Genomic DNA, 14,212 nt, shown 5'->3' on the forward strand with positions numbered 1-14,212 from the left:
ACACTACAAACTGTCTGAAGACTGTAATTTACCCGAAAGAAAGCATGTGGAATGGAATGTTTTACCTTTTTCGGTAGTAGCGTTAATCACCGCAAGGTGGCGTATTCAAAATCTGGAGCTGCGAATACTGAATAATCACTGTGTTTATTTTTTGGTGAATTTGTTTTGTAATCATGTTTTTGAGATTATTTTAGTGCGTAGCAGTATTTGTAATTCTATATTTTGCAATTATGTTTTCGTTCTTGATATAAAGTTTGGAGCAACATCAAACTAAAAATAAATCTCCCAAATTTTATTGTCTACATGTGTGTGTGTGTGCACACTTTTTTTTTTTTTTTTGCTTGGTTCTTATTACCTAGTACCCAAGGGGGTTCGTCAGCTTCCTTAGGAGTTTGGAAGGGGTTCGAAGGGGGAAAAGGTTGGGAACCACTGATCTAACACACCAAATAATCTCAACGCTGCGAGACAGTGAAACACTCTACGATCACAAAGCAGATTTAAAGTTTTTTTTCCTTTAAAAAATGGCAAATAAATGAATAAATAAACAAATAATAAAAATAAATAAAAAATAAATAATAAATAAATAAATAAATAAGGAAGTGAAATAAACAAATGAAAATCAATGAATAACATAAATAAATTCAAAAAGAAAAAAAAAAGCACTTCTCTCATACCTCCGCATCCTCTTAGGAATGCAAATGCTTGAGGTGGACGAGCCAAGGTCAGAGGATGATTCAAAATTTCTTTTGCTAAGTGGTAATCAGAAACGCATATGAAAAGTTGTGGCCCCGTATAAAAACTGCAAGAAATAAATAAAAGATTAAATGAATCAACAAATAATTTGAAAAAAGTAAGTAATCACCAAAATAATGTATAAATAACAATAATCAAATAAAAATAAATTGACAAACCAAATGACAAAACGCAAATCAAAATAAATTAGTGAATAAATAAATTAGTAAATAAATTAATTAATTAAAATTAAATGAATAATTAAATGGAGATTTTAGGATTTTTATTTTGTAGAACAGCGTTTCTTAATTTCTTTGATAAGTGGAATCCTTTTTAATGCTGACATTTTTCGTGGAACCCATGTTTTATCAACACATTCCTATTTGTGGTTCTTTGTATTTTTAAAAGGGCTAGAGATACCTCGAAATTTATGCATGAGTTATATTATTAAAACATGTTCATCTTTAAGAAAAGAAATATTGATGTGTTTTACCTGCAATAGTGTTAATAATTCACTTAAATTTGCACATAAAAAATTTTAAACCTTAAAAATTAAATTGTCTCTTTTTTTCAACAATTTTTCAGTTATTTATAAATCAGAGACTTTGAAATCACTGTATGTTGACATCAAACAGAGCCAGGCAATTTAGGCGCTCTGGACAGTACTAACTGCTCCTTAAATTGGCCCTCACTGGTTAAGTGTCGAAATAGTATTTTCAATTGCTGCCATAGATACTTGGGATAGTGGCTAGTATCACGAGCAATCTATTTTAAATTGACGTCAAAAATCGTAACTTTTGGCAATATTTATAGCAATGTTGTAGAAAAGGGGGATTGGGGTGTCCTTCCGAAATTTTTTCAACATTGAAGTCACTTTAAAACTATCTTTGGTGATATTAGAGTCATATATTAGAGTACATTCTTCCGGAAATTTTTTGAAATCGAAGTTTTTACAACCCAATGTTAGACCATCTCTGGAGATATAAGGTGGTGTTTTGGGATTAATCTCGGAAAAATTTCGAAGTTGACGGCACAGTTTCAGAATATTTTGGTAGCCTCAGAATCGCATTTTTTAGGTGACACATAAAACTATTCCTATAGCTCAGTGGTTTCCAACCTTTTTAATTCTGCGGCCCACCAGTTTTGCAGAAAACATGATTGAGGCCCACTAACTACTATACATTACTTGCACAGCCAAAATAAACTTTCTGGGGGGGGGGGCAGGGGGCGGAGGAGGGCACCTGTTCGTAACTGTCTTTAAAAGTGTAAATAATATACCGTATATTAGGACTGAAAATGCGTTAAAAGCAAGAGTTCTGGAGATGTTAATCCCCTTCTCTCTTTATGTTGCAACACAGATATAAATATACTGTACAAGAACAATTTTCAAAATATTTTTTTTAGGAAGAAAATTACTTTATTGCATTTACTTAGCTGGCATAGCTGTAAGACGGGATGACGGGATTTTTGGCGTTGTTTTTCCTATACGAGGGAATTGATATCTGGATTGAAACTGGATAGTTTTAGTCTCAAATTATTCGCCACATTCAACGTATTACTATATATATATATATATATATATATATATATATATATATATATATATATATATATATATATATATATATATATATATATATATATATATATATATATATATATATATATATATATATATATATATATATATATATATACACACACACACACACACACAATCAAAAGCCAAAACATTATGAGCACCTGTCAATAACGAGTTGGCCCAACTTTGGCGCGCAACACAGCTTCAACCCGCCTTGGCATGGATGCCACAAGGCCTTGGTGGATGGCCGGAGACAGATTGTACCAGATGTTTAAGCAATGGTTACGCAAATCCGAGATATTGCGAATTGGTGGTCTTTGAACTCTGAGCTGCCGTCCCATGACATCCTTTGGGATGTCATGGGACGGCAGCCTTTCCCATCACACACAGAAGTTTAAGTGAAAGAATGATTCTTCAGACACTCCAGCAGCAGTTAAATACCACTTCCACCTGATCACGTGCCTTCCACGTCATCCAGGCGAGTTCATTGCAAAATGTAGGGGTGGTCATAATGTTGTGGCTCTTGAGTGTGTGTATATATATATATATATATATATATATATATATATATGTGTGTGTGTGTGTGTGTGTACATTTTTTTTTGTAAACTGCAATGAAAAATCTCATTCAATTAGGTAGGTTGTCGCCCCTCAAGTGCCTCAATTCACAAGTTAGTCATGCCAGTTCAGCAAAAGAGGAGCATTTTTAACTTGGAGCTTGAAACTAAAACAGTTTTCTTTGGTAATTTTCATTAAAGAAGTTTCTGATTCATTAGATTTCATCTTCAATTAAAATGGAAAGTTCCTAAGAATTATGAAAAATCTTAATCCTAAAGTTCCATTATGGCGATGAGCCAGGGAAAGTTTCTGAGTGTTGCTATATCTAATAAGTGAATTTTCGCAAAAAGCGAAAATGAATACCCCAAAATTTATCTTGGTTCAGATTCTAGACCAGTATGTATGGCCCAGTAACACGCTGTTCGCAGCTCACTTGGGAGACGCGGCCCAAGGGTTGGGAACCGCTGCTATAGTGGGTGACCCTGATGGATAATAATGCTCAGGGGTCTGTCCACGGTGACTGACGTTACAATTTGACTCTATTTTTAACTTATAAATTAAGAACTGTCTTGAAATTAAATTTTGTTTCTTCTCAAACTGATATAAAATGTCGTGATATGGTACATCACTGCCCCCACACTTATTGTCTGGCGCGAGGAAATTTTTTTTGTATGAAATTAAGGGGAATAATAAAACGTGACTGATGTTACGCAGAAGAGAAACATTGAGTAAAGTGACTTATATATTATTTGAAATTCTCTTCAATCTAATAACATAAAATCTAAACAGATTTCTTCCCCTTAAAATAGAGATTTTATGTTTGATGGAAATACTTTGTTTTATTGAAAAAACTTAAAGACTGAAAGTAAAAAAAAAAAAAAAATTTAACACACCCGTGACTGATGATACAAAGATTTTGACTGATGTTACATTTACAAAATATTGCTGCAATTATAAATTACTTCTCCTTAAAAATAAAATTAGCATTTAAAATTGTAAAATTGTATTTAAAATACTAGAAAAGTATATTTATAAAGTTTTAAAAGTTAAATTTTTGATGTATTTCATAAAATAAAAAGTCCTCTTGCCTTTACTACATCTAGTGCGCTAAATATTTTATTACTTTCTCATGTGAATGTTAAATTTCATTTACATTGACAGCCAATTTAAAATGTTTTACTGCTTGAATCTTTACATTTACTAAATAAGGCTAGTTTTCAATTTCAATGCTTCTAACTTCTTGTGATACAATTGTTTGTCACATTCTTCAAGAACCAGTTCTCCAGTAGCAGCTAACAATTTTGAAACATGTTCTGCTGAAAGTGATTCCCTCCTTTACTGTAAAAAAGTGTTGTTGCTAAACACCTGCTGCAGCTTTGAATTTTAAAAAAGGATAACTCTTCATAACACACATGACTGCAAGTCGAATGATGATAGCTCTGAAATTTCCATGAAGCTGTGACATTTAGAAATATTTCTGTAACGATGATGTAGCTTTATTAGTATTTAGCTGTAGACTTTTATTTAAATGTAATACATGGAGAACTAGGAGTATCTGTTTGTCAAATTTCATGTTTGAACAATTTTTTACAGCTGCAGTTTTCTCTTGTGAAGATATGATAAAGAGTGCTTTTAATGACTAACAGATTTTACCAAGGTTTCATTATTTTAAAGAGGGGTAATGCTGCTAATTTATAGCCTGGGACTTCAATACTTTAAATTTGTTCTACTCCTGTTCTACTTCATCATCTAATTTCTCTTTTTAGTTTTATTCTGAACAAACTTTGGTAATTATGCTGGTTTTTAAAAAGAATTGTTTAATTAATTTTTTATGATCCGCTCTTTTTAGCTTCTACTTTTTTCTACTTTTTATAATTTTAATGTTTTCCTTCATTTCTTAATTTATCTCGCCTCCTTTTTTGCCTTTCTGCAGCAGTCAATGCCATTTATGCAATTTGTTTCAGGTTTATTAACGAAAAGAGAAATGTGATTGATGTTACTGTGACTGATGTTACATATTTCAAATAAGTTTTAAATAATTAAATTCAACTGGTTATAAATAGTTAAGGAATTAATATTAAAGATATCATCATAAATGAAGAGAATAGGATTTTTATAAACTTGGGTTTGTTTTTGTTTAAGCAATGCAATTTTACAATTTTGTGACTGATGTTACATTAGTATGAGGCCTCGTTTAAAAAAAAAACATTGTTACAAGACAATTATAACAGTTTAAAGTTTCGTTATTGGTCTATTATCTTTTTATGTAAACTAAATTTCAATAAAAAATAAGATTGTAGACATAGCGATTAATTTGAAATAAGTGAAATTGCAATAAGTGAAAAAAAAAAAGATTAACTTTTAGAACCGCTAATACAACGACGCATGGCCACTGAGTATAGTGTTGTCAAAATTTGCCCTTAAAGCTTACAAAAAAAGTGTTTAGAACTTTTTTCGCATAGTTTTAGAAAAATAGTCTTTTTTGCCTTACATGAAAGGAAAGAATTACTGATACAATGAGGCTTTTTTTTTTTTTTACTGTGATGTCACTAGTTTCATGGAATTGCCCTCAGATTAGTATACGAAGGTGAAAGTAATTTTTTTTTTTTAATTTTGAAAAGGCGTTATAATCATCAATTTTCTAAGGGATGGCGACAAATTCGAAAAGTGTGAAAAGAAAACACGCAAGTCTCATGGAACCCTTAAGATATTCCGTGGAACCCAGGGTTTCCGCGGAACACAATTTAAGAAACGCTGTTGTAGAACATAGTACAGGGTGATTTTTAAAGAATGATAAGGTTTTATACTTTAACTGATTTGGAAATACTGTACCTACATCTCTCTGGTAGTGCCAGAATGTAAGAGCAAGGCTTAAAGTTTCCATGGGCTGAAGCTAGATGTCTCTGTGTGCTGTAGTATCAGTCCCGCTTTTTTTTTTATTATTCAGTTAGCCAAAATGGTGATCAAGGGACAGGTAAAATTTAGCACTTCATGCTTGCCCCCCCCCCCTAACTTCCCAGACGTATCACCATGTGATTTTCTGCTGTGGAAAGAATAACGAAAAATCGTCAGTGCCCGTGTCGCATGATTAAGCGGCAGGTAAAAGATCCCTTGGGCATTCGTTTGGCTTTGAATTCAGCCGGCAAAATTAAATCTCTAATGCAGTTTTGCATCGAAAAGAGCCCAGGTGTCTCCATCTGGTGGGCAAGTGGACATCAAAAGTCTTTGTACAAGTGACATCTGCATCCTAATAGTGGCACATGAAAGACTAGATGCCAAATTGGTCTGCAGAAGGCTAGAGCCCCTAACACAGCCTCTTTATAAAGAAAAAATGGCTTTTTTTTTTATTGCAGTTTTTCAGATGAGAGTAAAATTCACTCAAAGCTACCCATTCCTTAAATGATAATTTTATTTCTTCAGGCAAGTTATCATACATTGTTTTTACAATTCACAATAAAAAAAATATGTGTAAACACTCTGAAAGCTAGAGTTGGGTAAGGTCACTAATTTCAAACCTGTCTCTGTTCTCTGATGTTTCTCTAGGGTCAGTTATTGAGTTTCTCAAGTTATCAAAAGTTGACTCTTGTTCATACGAAATGGTATTTTGAGAGGATGAGATAAAATAAAACTATGTTTCAAGCAGAATTGTCCTTTATTGTAGTCCATGTTTGTTAAAAGCATATCATCGCGCAGTTGTATTACTATTTGTAAATCGGAGAAGACATAATATATGACAGAAAAATTTCTTGTAATTATGAAGAGAAATTTGTAAAAGAAAACTAAGACTCATATTAAAAACTTATAATCATCTAAGCTTAGATCTTTCGATTTCGCTCACTAGAAAGCTACAAAGATATGTAATGTAAATTTAGAAACACACAAAACTTAAATCGAGAGTGCAATGTTATCGTCGGAAAACGAAATCATATTTACCCTTACCAAAAATCATGCCAAAAAGAATGATTTAACTACTCAGAATCAGAGACTTTCGTTGAAAATTTTTCATTAAGTCACCACTGGTGCCAAATTCACAGTACAGCAACCCTTTGCTACATTGCGTCTCATTACATCGCGCATTCGGATATATTGTGCTTTTTCATTGTCTCCCCCCCCCCCCAAAAAAAAAGTTGTTAAAAAATTCGAGATCACTGATGGAAAAATGTATTTCTGAGGAAAAGTCTGCTCTTTTAATGAGCTAAACAAACATCTGTGTTTTACATTCCCTAGAACTTACTGCAGTTTATGTTGCAACTTTGACTCTCATTTTACCAGAAAGCAATCGAAACTTTCAAAAAAAAATTTTTTTCATCTAAAAAAATAATAGATAAGTTTAATTATTTTCTTGTTTTTGTTGAAAAAGTACTACCAATATGATAAACTAAATTTGTTGCCAATATATCGCGTTCTCGGATATATCGCTCTTTTTGTTGTCTTCCAATAAGCGTAATATAACGAGGGGTTACTGTATTTTTTAAAAAATCATGGACTCAGTCAGAATATTTTACTGATTAACACCAGAACTCAAAACTTACCTGAATATATCTCCATATTTTCTCCTAAGTTTTGACAGTGGGACAGTTGGTCTATTTCCTAAGAACAGTCCGTAACCAAGAACAGGTAGACCAGCAGGCCCAGGAGGATAATTTCTAGTCTGAAACCATCTTGAGATTGTCCAGTAAATCAGAAGACTTAAGGCAAAAATGCCAAGATACTTCGAAATATCTGGTACTGTGTCTAGCATTACAACGCTTTCTCCAAGCTGTGAATAAACTAACAGTGGAAACTAAAACACGGTCATCAGTTTATAACTTCGACGTTGCTTCAGAATTGCTAGCTTGCTGCGAAAAAAATCTGTTGCATTTTCAAATTGAAATTTAAAAACATTAGATAATATTTCTTTCAATATAAGTAAGATTTATTTCACTGAAGGATATCTCTTCCAGGTTAAGTGTTCCGTTATCTTAAAAACAGAAGGTTGTATCACTCACTGACTTTTCTTGACGTCCGCGCTGTTATAATGGAAGACCGAGTTCAGATAAGTATCAATTTAAACGCACGTGGGAGTAAAATTGCTTGTTTCAAGATTTTCTCACATATTACGCAGCATGTTTTTTTCTCTCACATTTTTTGATTTTTATCATTGTAAATATACACTGTCAAGTTAGTTGATTTATGTAGTTAACATAATGTATATACTGTAACAAAAAGTGAATATTTTAAAGACTTATTCCGAGTTAAGTTGTTATTTTTTATGGACTTTATTTAAAAATTCCACATGAGTAAATTTGTGCAATTCTTTATAGTCCAGTCAATAAACACATTGTAGCGTGCATGGAATATGCGATAATTTTTGACTTTAGAATACTGTTAGGGGTAGTTGGTAAGTAAATATAATAAAAGTCCCCGACCCTAGGGGGCGAACTAAAGGTGGGAGAGAAGGGGAAGAAAAATTTGTTTTTCGAGAAAATGTCGGAAATAGTGGAAGAAATGCGTTTTAAATAAAAATTCAAACTAAATAAACTTCCAATGAAACTGTTTCTACACATATTTGTCAAATTTCCAATAATTTTTCAGTTATATGTTCGGAAAAATTCTCTTTTATCAAACATATGCTCTTAGTGCCTCCCAGGATCAGTATTCATGAAAATTATCAATGACAAAGTTGTAGAGCTTAAATTTTTTTCAATTCGATATGCTATTTTGTTATATTTTATTCAATCAATCAAAAGTTACAGAATTTTCAAAGTGAAGTGGTTGCTTTGTGAGCAAAAAGCTTCCCGCCAAACAAGATAAACAATTTAAAGGATCTATCCATATTTCTGAGAAGTTGAAGGTGGGAGGATGTTCTAATGGAAGTAGGTGTGATGAAAGAGGAGAAGAGGGAGGATGATAGTTTGGCAGATACTTGACGGGCAAACTAGATATCATAACTTTTTAAGGTTGAGGGTTTTTTGGGTTTAGGATGAAGGCCTTCTTTTTTGTGCGAAAAGTTAAAGCTTTTCTTAGCAGGAAAATTTTTATAATAGGGTTGTTTTTGTTGAGATATCACATCTTTTTGCTTTGATATTATTACTTTGTCTGTATTTTTAGAATTGAGAACTTCAAGTCAGAAAATTTTAAATTGAAACAACGCTGTTTCGTGTTTTTAAGGAACAATAATGGCAAGCCTAATTTTACGTTAAGTTATTTTCCGGCCATTAAGATTCTATGTTCATTTTGCGAGAATTGGGCCGTTTAAATTTTATTGCAATCCTTGTATCCTCTCTGTTGTAAAGAAAACTTCTTGGATAATAAAATACTATATTTTAAATTATATTGTTTCCGAGTATTTTACAACTTTGCAATAAATTCTATTACAGTTTCTTCATTTGACGGATTATTATACATTTTCATGAAGGTTTCTTTAAATGTTTTACAACTTGCGCGCTATTTTAATCTAGCTTTTTACTTTTTATTTAATGACATTTTTTCTTAAATCGTAGATTATTTTACGTTTTATGGGATAATTTTAATTGTTTGGTGATGTATCTTTCTCTTGATGGAAGTCTTTGTCTTGTTCAACACCCAGTGTTGTTTAAAAGTTCATTAAAAAAACGAAATAACGCATGTTACCACCAAAAAAAAAAAAAATAATAAGCCGTTAAATATTTTAAATTTGAATGTGTCAGAAGATCTATACAACTGTACTCGACGTCAAATCGCCGATATCCCAAATTTGCCACAGCGACTGCGCATGATGCGCGCAGACTAAGCTCCTTAAAAGTCTTGCTTAAATTAATTGCAAAATTTTTTTCAGCTAACAAATTACTGCAAAGCACGGGTATTCCCACACGTATTTCATATAATTTCAATTCATTATTGTTTGTGAAAAATCCATTAATTTCGAAAATAAGCAAACCAATAAAAAAGTGCTTTCAATTTTTCACTTTCAATTAAAAAGTTATATGTGTCGTATTCATATACGTAGAGTTTCATATAATATGTCACGCAAAATATTCTAATGGTTTAACCCCAGTTTCGCGCCGACATTTAAAATTGCTTCCCCTTTTAAATATATCAAAACTGAAAAACAGGGGGAATGAAATTTCGAATCGGCAAAACTTTGGGGGGAGGGGGGACAGCATTTTAATCTCATTCATTAATTTGTTTCTCTGCTTAAATATAAACAAACAACATGGAATCTTAAAACAGAAAGCCCAATGAGCTATGTCCGCGCGCATGTGCAGTCTCTGTGGAAAGTTGGTGATATTCGGGATTTAACGTCTAGTTGCAACTGCTGGATCTGTTTTAGTTTTGATTGAATTTCATTTCTTAAGACAACTTTTGAATAACTGTTAGATCTGTTCTAACCTTGCTATTGCAGTCAGAGATTAACAAACCCTATGAGCTGAGAGTAAGTACATAAGAAACTACGGAAAATTATTGATTTTCAAACTTTAATTACTCCGGCCCATGATGTCCCTGGGGGTAGAATTTTTGAATATGTACTCAATGGCCCCCCAAAAATATGTATAAAACAAATCATTAAAATAGCCCCCCGAGGAGCCGTGATTCCCAGGAAACCCCATCTTGTTCTGTCGTGTAAACGGTTCTTAATCGCGTTTTCTTCCGTCTGTTTTGGCGGTGGATTTGCTTTTGTTGGCTGCTGACTTTTGGTTTCCTTGGCGGCCGGGACGCTCCCGCGTCCCGTGATCGTAATAGACTGTCGTCTGCGTATTTCGCATCATTTTATTTGTTGGAAAATGACCAGAAAATCTCAATGATTTAAAAACTTTTTTTAACTCTTGCCATCTTGTGTTTGTTAACAAATAAATATTTGTAATTATTTTAAGCAAGGCTTTTAAAATAATTTTGAATTTTCATTCTTCGCTTTGCTTTTGCGATAAATCGGGAATTGGGATGGTCGTCAAGTTTTGGCGTGAGTAATTTTGTTTTTGTTGGGAATATTGCTTCTTCGTCAAGCATGGCGAGGGATCAGAATCATAAGAAAGGTATAGAAGAAAGTTTTGTGATGGCCACAACATACTAGTTAAGTTAATGATTTATTTTAAAGGAATTGGGGGAAAAAAAAGTTGAATAGTTCATAATAAAACTGTATGACATGATTTTTCTAACATGAATGCTATGATGTGTATTGAGTTACTTATTTAATTGTAACTAGTGATTGCAATACCGGTATACCTAAGGGCCCTATATACGAGCCGGCGCATCAGCTGAAGATCAGCCTTTTGGATCGGAGCACGATTTTGAGTGGTTGTCTTTTCTGGCGAGTCATCGCGTTTGGTGATTGTTCACTGCGAAAGAATATTAGCGGCACGTGGATTGCTTATTGGCTAAAATATTATTTTCAGCAAATTCGGCGAAACTTGAAATTTTGCTGTGGTAACAATGAAAAAACCGATCCAAAACGGCTAAACTTAAGCTGATGCGTCAGCCTATCTAAATAGCGGCTCTAGGTATACTGAATACCGGTATTTCGAGCAATTTTGCAATTTCGTAATACCGGTATTTGCTGAGGTAAAATACCGGTATTTTCGGTATTAGCTGAAAATAATAAAGAGTTTCAATTAAAGGATTTACAATGTAACTTTGTACATTTTTTCCCCATGATAAAGAACCAAAATCAATTTATTGATGTAAAAATTTGGATTCAAAAGCGCAAAATAATAGAATATCATTAAATAAAAGTAGCTGAAGATTGCAAAATCACATTGTCATTACTATATGGTAAGATGAATCGCATTTTTGTGCTCTTTTGTGCACCGTGTTTCTATTTTTTCCATTTCCCTAATCACTCCCTTTCCCATTAGTGAAAGTAAATTTCAAGTGCAATTTTGAATGCATTTGTTTGTTCTATGAACCATTTATTCCAACCATCGATTGCAGTAATACTTAATGATTTCGTTATCAATTATTGGCCTCAACTGTACTAAATTTTGACAAAAACTTTTTCTTACTAGCATATAAATGGTAATTTGTTGTTACTATAGTATTGGATTTTTGTCCTGTCTCTCTATTTGAATTTACGCTGGGCAAGATAATGTTTGGAAATTATATAATGCCTCGAAAATTTGCATGGAGGTAAAGCATAATCAATTGAAACACATTTTCAGATAGTTACATAAATATAATTGTAAAGAAGTTTGAAAAGAAAGCGAAAACGAATAAGAGATACTAACAAAATCAAGTTTAGTCAAATTTATCATAAATTTCAAATCAAACGGCCAATAAAAAGCAAACAGTAATCTCTACTTCTCAAGAGAAAATGATGTTTATATTGGAAAAGTATCGTCTCTCGAAAATTAATTACCACTAGCTATATTTTTTTTAAAAAAATAATAAAAATATACACAATACAAAAGAAACACACACACACAAGGATTTATCCAAAAATAACAAGCAAGAGATCGAAGAATTTGAAGATGAAGGACTTCTAGACAACTAGAAGAGGTGTATTGCGCATTGTCAACCGACCTGCTTGAAATCAGAAACAGTATTTTCAACTGTAGGAAAATTGAGTTCTAAAATGAGTTCCAGGCTTAGAGATAATTCAATAGATGAGTTATGTTTTTTACTATTATTGATTTTTTATTATGACGTTTGTTCCTTAATTTTTTTTGTTCACAATTCGTTTTCATAAATAATACAATTTTTGCTCAAAATTATGAAATATGGTAACGAAACTATGTTTTTAAGCATTTTTTTGAGAAATTTCAAATAACGGTACTCCGGTATCACGTTTTAAAAATACCGATTACCGGTATTGAATTTTTGGTCCGGTATTGCAATCCCTAACTGTAACCGAAATTGCCAAATGATATGTGTGTCTAACACCTCACGTTTCTTATTTATAGCTTCTATAACATTTTCATGCACCCTCACTTATAATGTGATAAAAATGTTTTAATTATATAGTATATATTTCAATAATTAGAAGTAGAAAACAGCTTTATTCGCAACTCCAATAAACTATAGGGGGCGCTGCTTCCACTGTCTAATGGCGGATGAAAAAGGTAAAACAAACAAATGTCGTAACTTATAACTTGCATCTACGCTTCATGAATGACAGTAATTTTTCATCGTGTTTGTGGGAAGTTTTTCTTTTCTATTCTTCCGAAATTACATTACAGCATAAAAACTGTCTGAAGCCTGTAATTGACCCCAAAGAAAACACGTGGAATGGAATGTTTTACCTTTTTCTTTAGTATTGTTAACCACCGCAAGGTAGTGTATTCGAGCTCTGGTGTTGCGAATTGGTATATACTGTGAAAAATATCATCTGCAACAGTTATTGTTTAATAAGATATTTTATTTGAATTGGAATTGCTGTAAGTTTTTGAAGTGGTAACACTTAATATTTTAATTTACTACTTATTCCGCAAGAAAATTATTTTTCCACCCTTCCATACGAAAGTCAGTTTGACGAAATTTTTTTTAAAACCTATCGATAAAAATGGTAAAAGATTTTTGCATTTGAAAAGTATTTTTACCAATGAGTGATGCTAAATTAAAAGAAGGCATTTTTGTTAGCCCACAAATAAGAACGCTTGTAAAAGAACAAGGACCTTGATGAAAATCCCACCGAAAAAGAACTAGCGGCTTGTTTGTCTCTAAAGGAGGTAACTCGAAGCTTTTTAGTCAGTCATAAAACTAAAAATGCCAAGTGTTTAGTGAAAAACTTGCTGCAAAAATATGAATTGATGGAGTGCAGAATGTCATTTACATTTCTTGCATTCACAGTTCGATTCTTGACCTTTTAATGTTGCAATGGTGGGTGATGAACAAGGTGAACGCTTTCATCAATATATTAAACGTAAAGAATAACGTTACCAAGGAAAATGGAATACAAAAATGTTGGGAGATTACTGTTGGTTTCCAATTCAAGAGGATTTTACTATTCATAAGAGGAAAAGTTAATTTTTCATAATTTTCTTTTATAGCACGTTGCTTGTTTTTCTACTCAGTGATAATACCTGTGCTATTTCTCCTCACAATGTATGTATAAGTGTACGTTATCAATATTTTTGCATTAAGATTCAAAATTTAAGTACATAAACATGTTTAGATTATATTTAAATATTTTAGATTTTAGCCATTTATGGAAGTTAAGTTTGTCATAACTTTAAAATGGTACGTAATACAGGAATTTAGTTTATATATTCATGTTTAGCAAGCCCAACTTGACCTAAATTAGGTTTTTTTCTCAATGTTATAAAAAAAAGAAAGAAAACTTTCGTCACACAGTGAATATAAGTTGAAAGAAAGAAAAAGATTTTTAATTTCTAGTTTGACATTTTAAAATCTAAATAATGTGAATCTTTACTCATTTATGGAGGATATG

At 32.3% G+C, this 14,212-nt stretch overlaps 1 protein-coding gene across 1 annotated transcript in view; it reads right to left on the minus strand.

Moving 5' to 3' along the window:
• LOC129220571 (uncharacterized) overlaps positions 1–14,212 on the minus strand; it is an 85,485-nt gene that overhangs the window by 25,525 nt on the left and 45,748 nt on the right. Inside the window, exons 10-11 of the mRNA XM_054855003.1 lie at positions 7,404–7,630; positions 675–799 (exon numbers count right to left, since the gene is read on the minus strand). Of these exons, the coding sequence (XP_054710978.1) occupies positions 675–799; positions 7,404–7,630 (352 nt within the window). The remainder of the gene's footprint in view (positions 1–674; positions 800–7,403; positions 7,631–14,212) is intronic.

Source organism: Uloborus diversus, chromosome 4 (genome assembly GCF_026930045.1).
Source record: "Uloborus diversus isolate 005 chromosome 4, Udiv.v.3.1, whole genome shotgun sequence".
Lineage (NCBI taxonomy): Eukaryota > Metazoa > Arthropoda > Arachnida > Araneae > Uloboridae > Uloborus > Uloborus diversus.